Here is a 12105-nt window from a genome sequence, read left to right on the forward strand (position 1 = left end):
GATCATCATGTAAACACTATTCATTATGTTCTCCAAATTTATGGAAGTAATGTTGCCATATTCCAATGTTATTCTAATGCAGTAGTGTAAAAGGCCTCCACATAATCATAACATTGCTGCCTCACTGTTTAAGTAGAAAGATATCCAACTAATAGGTTGATGATCCATAGTGTACCCAATGCATGTGAAGATGGAAATGACCAGCCATCGTCATCGTCTCATCAAACTTGCTCTGTTTGGTTGAGTCATCAACATCGGCATATTCCAAAAATACCACTAGCAAGAAACAAAGCAGCAGTCCAAAGTCAACAGCAGAAACTACATTTTTTGTCAACACAGGATCCTGAGCTCTGATATCATGTTAAATTTGTTTTCATCAAATTCATCATCACTTTAGAAACTTCCATGTCTCAACAATTCATACAATTATATGAGTGCGGCTATGCATGCTTCAATCAGCACGCAAATGCACAACTGTGAGAATGAACGTGTCAAAGAAAAGGTTGGAGGTCTCTCACCATCGAGGACTGTGTTTATCAGATTTTGAACAAGAAAAATCAACAACATAAGTATGGATGTGAATAAGCATTAGACATTAGCTACTCGTATACATAAAATACACACAGTCTACCTATTCAGATTCAAAGAAATCACTAATCTGGCAGGAAAATAATAATATGGTTGCATCCAAATTCCAAACTCCATACAATATCTACACCCCCCTGAAAAGAGTATCAGCAAAAATTCTAATTCTGTGACGGAACGAGTTCTGGAGATGTGAGAGCCAAACAGAATATGGTCCATATAGTGCCTTCTGAGAGTCTGGAGAACAAGTGTCTCGGACACCAGTAACTTTTCTTGATGATAGAAAAGCCTATCTAGAGATACCCAAAACCATGTGAGTCAGGCTATCGACTCACATGTAATGCAGCAAACCTACCATTCTTTGTTTAGTAGAGGACACGAGCAAAAGAATAGCAGGAATCAGCTACATCTAGCATTGCTGCCCTAAAGTTCTATTCACTAAACCATATTTTCATTGTTCGGTAGACAACTAATAGGTTGGTCCACATTGTTCCCAATTTACGTCTGATATGATAAGAGGATAAAAGGTAACTACCCATCGTATTCTCCTTGAGCAAACTTGCTCTCAGGGTAAAAAGTTGCGACAACTTGATTTCCTCCAAATTTTCTACCATTTAATGCCTGCCTAGCCTTATTAGAGCCATCAACATCAGCATACTCCAAAAATACCTACAAGAAACAATGAAGTCGAATGTCAACAGTCTATATATATTGCAGGGCTATGTAGAATTCAAAATACCAGCAAAAGGCGATGAGTACTAAAACGGACTAGCGGGACTAGAGACTATGCAACAATGATGAGAACAAGCTTTCATGCCCTTCAAAGTCTATTTTCATGTATACACAAATAACTTTAACCCAATGCAATCTCTACTAACCTTTCCAACTCCAGGGGCTGGCTCTCCGTTGGGTCCAGGTCGAGGAATTACAACATTCACCAGATTACCTGCAAACCCAAATATAATAAGTTCCCAGGAAGAAAAAGAAGAATCTAACAGATCAAACTCGGCCCCAACCCCATTGCATTCAGCAGAAATGGTAGGCAATATAAATACCATATGACATAAAAGCATGCACTGTAAGTTTTAAAACCTACCATATTTTCCACCTTCTCCCCTCATATCTTCCATTATGTCTTCATACTCCTCATCATCTTTCAGCTCATCTGCACTGACAACCTGGGTTAAACATACCACCTTGGTAGAAAGGGATCCCACCTGGTATACAAGCTTCTGCATCCAAAATATTAATATGAAATGAAAGGTGAAGATGTTATTTCCCAAGCTCAAAGTTTTTCTAGCATTAGAGAAAAGAAGACATCAGAAACATGCCAATTAATAAAATAACTTCAAGAAGAACTTAAATTGCTAATGGCAACTATAATGACTGCATACATTGTTGAATAAAGTAATTTAGAAAGATGATTAGTCAATGAAAAATCATGAAGCCTACCTAAAAATAGTTGAGAGGTTTGATGGCTGAACAAGGAGCATCTAAGGATACATATTTTGATAATCATCAGAACATGCAACTGCCTGCCACTTAAACCACTTCAAACCACGGTTCCAAAACTCAGAAACAACACTAAAGTTAGTTGAGCTAGTTGATTGGAGAACTTTAATCATTAGTTTTTCATAAACTGAAATATGTATGGCCTATTACAATACCTAGGCTCAAATAACTTGATGAATCAGAGCTTGTTTTACAAAGATTTTAGAATCACTCATTTGAAAAACAATAAACACAATTTCGATCAGAGCATAATCCAAATCAAAAATAGGTATTATAATAATAGCATCTCTCACGTCCTTGTGGTCTACCATATGATGTCCATTGCACAATTCCATGATAAGATGCCAAGTGAACCATATGCTTAAGCCTACCCATAGCGGGTCCACCTTAAAAATGTCCACAAATCCATGAGAAGACGCTAAGTAAGCCAAGGGCTGAAGCCTACCAATAGTCTTCATATTTTTCCTCCCAATCAACTTTGCCACCCCCCTTTTGTTCCATCAGTTTGTGAGCAGGTTCGAAGTTTCATCTCCCCGCCATTGATACAGCGTCAACTTCTCTGCCTATAGCAACCGTCCATGCTCTACCCAATATTCATGACCATGCCCTCAAAATCACTAACTCTGACCAAGTACATGCAAAGTTGACTATCCTAAAACAAGAACTCAATAGAGCTGATATGGGCCGAATGAACAAATGATTTGACTCAAACTCAACCAACTCCAGTATTATGGTCGAGTTTGACACACATGCTTCAAAGACGAGCATGTATCTTGTTGCAATCTGTATGTTATGAAACACCTCAAGGACAACTCAGGCTAAATCAGCCAAACAAATGACATGGGCCGAGTGAACAAATGATTTGACTCAAACTCAACCAACTCCAGTATTATGGTCGAGTTTGACACATGCTTCAAAGACATGCATGCATCTTGTTGCAATCCTTATGTTATGAAAAACCTCAAGGACAACTCAGGCTAAATCAGCCAAACGTAGACCTACTCCATGCTTAAAACATCTTGGTAGAATTTTTGAAGGTTCAGTTTGAGCTATTTCAACCACTATGTTATCCAAGCAATACTACTTCGGGGTGGACATGTAAGCCCATGGTATAAGAATTTAAGGTACTTCATTTTTTTCCACTTTTTGCAAGGCATAGAAATGGGCACCAAGTTATCCAAACAGCAAAAAAACAACACACAAATGACAAATAATTTCTGTTGTATCAGCATGAATGTTGCATGTGATCTAATAATAGAACAAATATTTTGGTAAATGGTAAATGCTGTCACCTATGAGATACTGGCACAACTTCTCACCCTTTCTAGATTTCTTATAATCTTCAATTAGTTAAGTTGCTTTTAAAAGCATCAATCTAAAAGAAAGAACCTATTAGACAACAGTAAGTTCCAAAAATAACATGAGTAGTAAAATTTTGAATGGTAAAAATCAAAAGACAGAGCTCATTGTTTTCTGTAGGAAATTGGCTATTAAATTTAAGATTAATCAACTTCAATTTAAAAAAACAAAATTTGGGTCCATATGTATTTCGTTTAATTTGCTTTTTACCTGCAGTGCTACCTGTTGCTGTGCCTGCAAAAGCACACTTTCTTGCTCAGGTCTCGGCTGGGTTGCACCCTGGTTTGCACGTCTGACAGTAAGGGTTTTATCACCCATCTTGATTCCATTGAGAGCTGCACATGCAATGTCTGTGACAGAGAGATCTTGGTAGACACAGAATGCATAACCTTTGGAGTTTCCAGTTTCCCTGTCCTTGACAAGATCAAAACCTCGAAGGGGTCCAAAGGACTCGAGCAACTCCCTGACTTGTGCTTCAGTAAAATAGTATGGCAGACCACCAACAAAGATGCGATCAGGACCCTCAAGTCCACCAGCAGAACCTGGCGTCAGACCAACTGCAGAAAGATTAAGATTGGGGTTTGGCTGGCTTGGGCCAAGTGCAGCAGCAAGAGAAGGATTGTAATCACTTGGCCTTCTGACTTTCACTGGTGCTCCCTAAAGAAAAAACACAGCAACAAATCTCCAGCTTAGAAACATTCTAGCAATTTGTGCTCATTAAGAATATATCAACAGTATAAATTTAATCCAATCTGAAAACTTCCAACCTCAAATATGATTCCATCCAAGGCCATTGCATTGCTTGCTTCTTCAACAGACCTCATTTCCACAAATGCAAATTTTTTTTCATGGTTTATATATACATTAACAACCGCATCACCTTCAATTGCAACAAAGAACAAAAAACCAAAGCAAAATAAAAGGAGTCAATAAACTTTTAAAAGAAAAACTAAAATTTCTTAAGTTATCAACTGCTTCTTAAGGACCAACCTGGACCGGCTGTATTTCCTCCAATAACAGACATGACCTGGCTAAAGAAAGTTGCAACAGACTGCAGACATTTGTTAATGATACAAGGGAATCATCAGAATCAAAACATGAAATGACTTTCATTAATGCTTTATCAAACTTAATATTTGATATTATGTTCATACTAGAAAGAATCATGATGCAAAAAAAAAATCACGATAATTAAGCAAAAGCTTCATAAGAGTATGGCTTCAACATAATGAGGAATACAGAAGACTTCAAACACATCATATACAAAAATCACTAGGCAAAAAGCATATAATATCACATTAAAAACAGACAAATCCCAATAACACATGAGAATTGAAAACTCGAGCAAATTAGGGTCACTAAAGTCAATTGCCTAAATTCTCCAAGGACAGACAAGCCACCCCCAGAACAATCACATTTTTTTCCTTTGGAAGAGAATGCAAACAAAAAAGGAAAAAGAAAAGAAAAGACTGCAACAATAGTGGCTTTGGGTCCAACAAGTTTGCATGTTCATGATGAATTATCATGAAAAAGTTTTTCTTCACCAGACCTCTGAGTTGAATTCCCATGGCCTTTGGCTTACCAAAAGCCTTCCACCCTTTTTTTTTTTCTTTACTCTCACAAAGCAGAGGAAAAAACAAATTCGCCCTTGCACACATATTCATGACCAGCTAGCACCTACAGTTTAGATTCCATATAAAGGTTCATTTTGTGCAGTTGCATAGGATGTAACAACTGTGTCACAGATGCCCAGTATTTCTAAGATTCCATTTTGGAATAATTGTAAAAATAATTTGGTTGACTTTTTAATGGGTTAAAATTAAATTCCATGGCATATAGAATGATGTCCTTGACCAGAAAATAGATCAATTGATGAGCTATAGAACAAAAAGTGGACCAGAAATACTTATAATATTGTAGGTGATGATGTTTCCCTGAATTCATGTTTCTGAAAACAATGACTATTACATAAAGGAATAACAATCTCAAAGAAACATATTGAGAACACAGATTTAAGATGTGCATATTAAAAAAATGGTGATAATAATAATTAAAGCAAATGAGCAAGTAGACCTGCTCATTAGCAGTAGGGGGAAGACCACCAACATACACCCGTCGAGCATGCCGAGTAGCCTACAGTACCAATGCTTACATTAAATATGTCGGAAAACTTCATCCGAGAATAAAAACTTGCTAATTATCACACCTGCTGAGTCATCGCTTGCACTGGCATCATAGGTATTGTTTGAAACTGCCAAAAGAAAACACAACAATCAATAAAAAAAAATTATGGAAAACTCTTGAAAATATATTGCATCTCAGGAAGAGACAGCAAGATAAGCAAGAACCTGTCCAGTTGCCATAGGGAACATGTTTGGAAACATTCCAGGAATAGCTGGAGTCGTAACTGGCAGCTGACCTGTATAAACAAACTGAGTTGCATAACAGCATTTAACACCAAATGTACTAGAATAAGCAGCAGAGAAATATATGCAGCATCATTGTTTTATGCCCTCGCAGACAGGAGATCTGGTCTGGTTTCTGAAATAGAATCCATCACAAAAGAAAATAAACTCATTTTTCAATTATTAAAACAAAATTAAAGACAACTAAATTAGAAAAAAATTGCCAGTGGAGATGAACAAGAACCATCAAACCAGTGCACTGATTCCTCCTTGTTCATAAAGCTACAGGAGTTGGTTGACGCCCATTGGCAGCACAGTGGGACAAGTGGCCCAATATTGCCTTCTTACAATAACATATATAGACAAAAGAAACAAACAAACACCAAAACAAAAAACAACCAAAATTGTGCTCAGTTTCAGTATGAGATTACAAAGTAAAATAAGCAAAACAAAACAGCACACAGATTATGCTGAATCTAGCTATTATATTGAATTTAGCTCCTAATTTACATAGAGGGTACTTGCGCATATGCATGAACAAATAATGCTTACCAAGTAGCACCATTTTTCTTGGTCCAATACCTTCATTCGCTACCAGCTAATTAACTATGGATGAAACAAAAGCCAAGAACTTTTAACTAAAAGAAGAATATACCAGCAGAATTTGCAACAGGTAGCAGGGCAGCTGCAGGTGGAGCCATGTCAAAGCCACTGATACGTTTGCTGTTTGTATAAAAATCAAATTCAAATTTGTTATCACTGAAATATTATTTAAAAAGAAGGATAAGGTTAACTTAAGAAGTAAACATTATCATAAAGAATACATACACACAAACATACAACAAGAAGTTGTACCAACTATTCAGGCAGGCTATGTGCATATTTTCCCATGATTGAGAAGTGAGAACTGTGTAAAACAATATTCCTCACCAAATCAAGAGCAATTAAATTTCTTTGTATCATTGGTAGAATTTTTTTCTTAAAATCTTGTTCAACCTCTTCTCACATCATTAATTTTAATTAACTCACCTCGTATAACTGTGGCACTTGTAGATCTTATTTGGACATGTCCATGTCATCCTCAACAACTTCATCTCATGTTATATTTTATTGGGATTATACCTAATTGTTCACAAATAAAAATATAAATTATTCTATCATTTCTAGAAACTTTGAAGATTCATTTCAATATTCTCATCTCATCTACACATTGTTTCTTAACTGTCCAATACTCCGGTACATAAAACATGACTAGCCTTAGTTATCCTCTTTAAATATTATCGTGAAAATGCAAAAAAAATTTATAAAATAAAATCATATAACTATGTTGGTTGATTTATGAATCTCATCAAAAACTGAAATAGTATAAACTCTACCTACCACCTTCAAGATAAAACAATATTAACACTGATAGTACAAGATTTCATGGACCACCCATCTTCTCTCAGTTACATGATGGTGAATACAGATTGAAATCCCCTAACTCAGCTCAAAACATGTCTAACTTAAACTTTCAGTATCCAATGTCAGTTCTCAATAAGCTCATATAATGCCATGAGATTAAAACATCTCTAGCCAATTAGGAACTTATAATTTATCACACAACCCATTAATTTGTAACATACGGAAATACAAAGCTAATTGTTAGACCATTGGGATCAAATGGGAAGAGAGGGAAGGCAGACACAATCTCTATCAACCACTACAAGAGCTGTCCATTGCACATGTCAGATTAGGTCCAAGGCACGCTCTCATCTCCTATCAAGATAACTTGCAGACAAACAGCCCAGCACCAACCAGAATATAGTACTACTTATCTGAACCACAACTTTATAGCTGTGGACCCAATATTGAAGCCCAGCTGAAGAAAAGTATGAGGTAATTCTCACAAGCCATTGTTCTTATTTTTATTCAGAATATTAATGCATGATATGCTAAAGATTTAAGTCTACAACTATCAAGTTGACAACTTCATCAATTGGCTCATCTAGCTATTGCAGTAATACTACATCTGGAAAAAGGAATTTGAGCTATCAGAACTACTTGAGCCATGTGAAATGAAGATTTACATGTTGTTAATCACACAAATAAATAGCAATTGCATTCTACTGGACAATGTCCCACACATCTCCTTTGACTCATGTTCCAATAACCTACCTACCACCTGAACCATAAACCTATTCTAGTTTCTTTAGTATTGTCTCGAAAAAATAATAAGAAAAATATCTAAAAGATCAATTAATTCACGATCTTTGGAGAACAAAACTACTCTAGGCTAGCCTTTGCAAACCTAAAGACTGTAGCTTCATAAAGCATACTCTGTGAAACTCAATTTTTCTAAACAACATAATGGTTACTGCATAATGCAACTGCACCGCGTGTTGGTTCTTATTAGAATGTTTAATTTAACATATAATTAAATATAATAAAAAAATTAAGATTAATAAAACATAGGTATTTTTTTCTTCTTTTTTCTGTAAAGAGTAAGTGGTGAAGGCAGGATTCGAGCCTAAAACCTTGCGATATTTTGTCAAAACTTTTACCAGCTAACCTAGCTGGCACCTTCAACATAGGTAAAAGTTATGCCAAGGCAAATACCAAGATTTAATGAATGACAATTAAAAACTAAGTGATAAGTATAAGACATTGGAAAGGATCAAAGTGACTAATCATGTATTAAAAATATAGCGATACTAAAATAATAGTGATAAGGAAACATAAGAAATGATTTTGCAGTTCATGTATGCATAGGTACAAGGGTCTCCATATTCAACATACTCAAATATGCCAATAGGTTTTATGCAAGATGATCATGCAATAGCATCAACACAAGGATGCATAGATTGCTCCAAAGTAAAACGATCTTGAAAAAAATACATAAAAAATGCATAGATAAGTCTATAGAAAAACGAGCTTGATAAAAAGTATTAGAAATATCATCTTAGATAACAACTACTAGTCAAAATTTGGAAAATCATAGCCAGGCTAAACTGGCCATTGACCCTGAACTTATCTATACAGCACTATAGAGCTTTACTATGAGTGAATTGTCAACATAGTCTTTGTGTCGTTTGAGCTAAACATTAAGATATTACCTTCTTGAAACATATCACAAGAAAGTTATGCCTGCATATGAACTAAGATTATAAAACTCAAAATGATATACACCTTCTGAAGCAAATCATAGTTATAGCAACCTACATAGTAGCAAAATTTTGAAAATTTCCATGTACAAGTGGAATTTGTTCAATCAAAAAAAATATTTGTGGTGCAACAAAACACAACCAGGAAAAATTATAATAACCATGCAGGGAAAGCAGAAAAAAAAGTCCTATCATGTACATCAACAAGGACAGAGAATAAAGAAACATAAGCCAAAGTGTCAGCATCATCAATGATGTATAAGTTACCTGTTAGATCTAGAACGTGAACGAGATCTTGACCTATGATCAGATCTACCCTTAGACCGAGAACGAGAACGATGTCGATGACGCCCATCCCTATCCCGATCCCGATGGCTGAAATAAACATCAATGATAGTATAAGAAATATCTAAGCAATATGTTATTATGTATTCTTCTGCTAAGCCAATATCAAGAGAAATATACAAAAAGATAATATCTCTGTGGATGAGTTCTTGGACAATGCATCTTCATAGAAGAGTCCTAAAAAGATTGAAATTAGATCTGAAAATATAGAAATATTGAATTCCAAATCTGCATCTACTTGATGAACTGATAGCAATGACTCAATTTGGTAGAGGAAGAGATTCCACATAAAATAGGCAACAAAACTGAAGTGGGCTAGATCACAATCCAACAAGGATTTATAGCAGTAACCACTAATGATTTTAATCTAAGAACTAGAAGCAGACTCGCTGAAGCTGCATCATGGTAGTTCCTTAATCGAGTCCTTCAATGACTTTCTAAAGAAGTCATAGTAGAAAACGATTCTAGTAAGACAGAGGTAAACCAAAGCCAAAACATCTTGCATTCTGAAATTTACTGAATGAGAGTATAAAGAATAACAGTCTTTCCAATACAACAAGAAAAAGTCCTTTTGAACATACTCCTAATATGTTTATGATGTAACTAGTCAATGCTTTTTGACTGAATTATATTGATGTATTAGCAAGCCATGCCAAAAATGACAAACTTATGACACAAAACCAACATGAACTAATAGAATAGAGTGTCATCCACAACTACAAGGCATAAACTTCTATACCTATCACGATCTCGGCTACGGTGCTGATCATGATCCTCGGGTCTATCTCGTCCATGTTCCCTCCTTTCACTTCGGTCTTTGTGATCTCTGTGATGGCGACCATGATCCTTGTCCCTTTCCCGTTCTCTATCCTTGCCCCGCTCCTTATCCTTCTCCCTCTCTCTGTTCCTGTCCCTCTCCCTGTTCCTGTCCCTGCCCCTATCTCTGTTCTTTGAGGACCCTCTCTCGTGTTCATGAGAATCATACTGTCATAAAGAACAAGATATTAAAGCTTCGAGTCACAAGATACGTTCTAAAAAAAACATATGAACATATACAACCGATACCAACAAGTCAAGCATCGAATCCAATGCAATTATTTCCGAAGCAAACAAAGCAAATGAATAAACCCAGACAGATCTAACAAGATCTACATATAATACAAAACACCCACACGAGCCTAACTAAGCTGACTGGAAGAATCTAAGGATAAACAAATTGTTTACTGTAGATCCTCCCTTGTCAGCGGAGATGGAAGCATAGCATGTGAAACCCTAGAATTTCAATTTGATCTCCTCAAGCTCAAAGCTCAAAAATAGAGATGACTCCATATGTTTTAAGCAAGGCCACTGCAGAAAATCAGACCCAATACTGAATTCGGTAGAACACCCGTCTCTTGTGATCACGATCTTAATGTTCGGGGACCAAGCACGATATCGGAAGTAAAGAACGTGCGAGCGAGCGAAAGCAACCTGAGATCTGGGATCACCGAGGACGTCGAAGCCGCTGCTCCTCGGCAGAGGGGAAGCCCCGCCGCCGCCGCCGCCGCCGCCACCACCGTACTCGTTGTACCCATCGCCGTTGTCCTCGTATCTCCCGCCGTAATCCGCCATATTCGAGCGCTCCCCTCGATCTACTTCTGTCCCGAAGGCGTTCGGTCTGTCCTCTCAGCCTCCAATCGCTCGATGGAGGAGGTCGCCTTCTAGGGTTTTGCAAGTGCGGAGGCCGTGGGACTGATTGGCTAACGTTTAAGACGCGGCGAAGGGGCCCTGAACCGGGGTTGGATTTGATCAGTTTTTCGAACCGGGCCGGACCGGCCGGTTGACCCGTCAGAAAAAGAAAATTACGATCGAAGCCGCTTCAGTTAATCAGGTCCGCTATTAATTATTATATATTTTGAATCACTGTATTCTTTTACAATAAATTAGAAAATTTCCATAATTTTTGGTCTTTTATATTTCATATATTTTTAATAAAAATAACATATTTTTATAATATAATTATTTTTATGAATTTTAAATATAAATTAACGACTAGTTGACTCACCAATCGAACTAGTACCAGTAATATAAGTACTTATATGATTTTTTATGAATTTTCGATTGTACTTATATGACTTTAAATTTATAAATAATTAATTATAACTTGTTAAAGTTTTTACTACTATTTTTATGGATGTTTGAAAATTGGTTGTGATTTTATCATCAATAAGGTACCGAAAAGATTTGTTATGCAAGTCTCCCAAGATAATGGTATATATATATATAAGTTTGGAAGTTTATTCAATCATTTAATCGAAGAAACTTTCATTTTTTTTATTTTCTAGGGTAAAAAATCCTAATTACGTGAACATCCAAAAGCTATATAATCTATCTATAAGCTCATATACATACATACATACACATACACATGCATACATATATACATATACATATATACATATATATATATATATATATATATATATATGTATATGCATACATGTACATGTATATATTTACATGTATATGTATATATATATACATATATACATATATACATATATATATATATACATATATACATATATACATATATATATATACATATATAAGTATATATGTATATATATATACCTCATGCAAAATTTTGGATGGAGTGTAATAGAAGATGAAGGATAATTTTGTTCCAAAATAAATAAAACTAAATTAACTTAATATATAATCTAATATAAATTAAGGTCTGTTGTCTGAAATGGTGAGGATCTCAGAACAAATAT

At 35.7% G+C, this 12105-nt stretch overlaps 1 protein-coding gene across 3 annotated transcripts; it reads right to left on the reverse strand.

Annotated features, from left to right (window-relative positions):
* Window positions 1-572: 572 nt before the first annotated feature.
* On the reverse strand, window positions 573-11077 carry LOC135609840 (splicing factor U2af large subunit B-like). 3 transcript variants are annotated; one of them, XM_065103538.1, is made up of 14 exons: window positions 10820-11077; window positions 10089-10333; window positions 9272-9379; window positions 6517-6584; window positions 6106-6201; window positions 5805-5875; window positions 5663-5707; window positions 5530-5589; window positions 4447-4507; window positions 4224-4336; window positions 3667-4113; window positions 1682-1817; window positions 1464-1531; window positions 573-1254 (listed from the first exon to the last, which is right to left on the reverse strand). In XM_065103538.1, exons 1-14 carry the CDS (start codon window positions 10958-10960, stop codon window positions 1117-1119), a joined length of 1797 nt encoding a protein of 598 aa, XP_064959610.1. In that variant the 5' UTR covers window positions 10961-11077; the 3' UTR covers window positions 573-1116. The 3 variants fall into 3 exon arrangements, with proteins under 3 accessions (XP_064959610.1, XP_064959609.1, XP_064959612.1); XM_065103537.1 differs by having other exon boundaries at window positions 6106-6204; XM_065103540.1 differs by lacking the exon at window positions 6106-6201.
* Window positions 11078-12105: the final 1028 nt, after the last annotated feature.

This window comes from Musa acuminata, chromosome BXJ2-4, assembly GCF_036884655.1.
Source record: "Musa acuminata AAA Group cultivar baxijiao chromosome BXJ2-4, Cavendish_Baxijiao_AAA, whole genome shotgun sequence".
NCBI classification, from domain to species: Eukaryota; Viridiplantae; Streptophyta; class Magnoliopsida; order Zingiberales; family Musaceae; genus Musa; species Musa acuminata.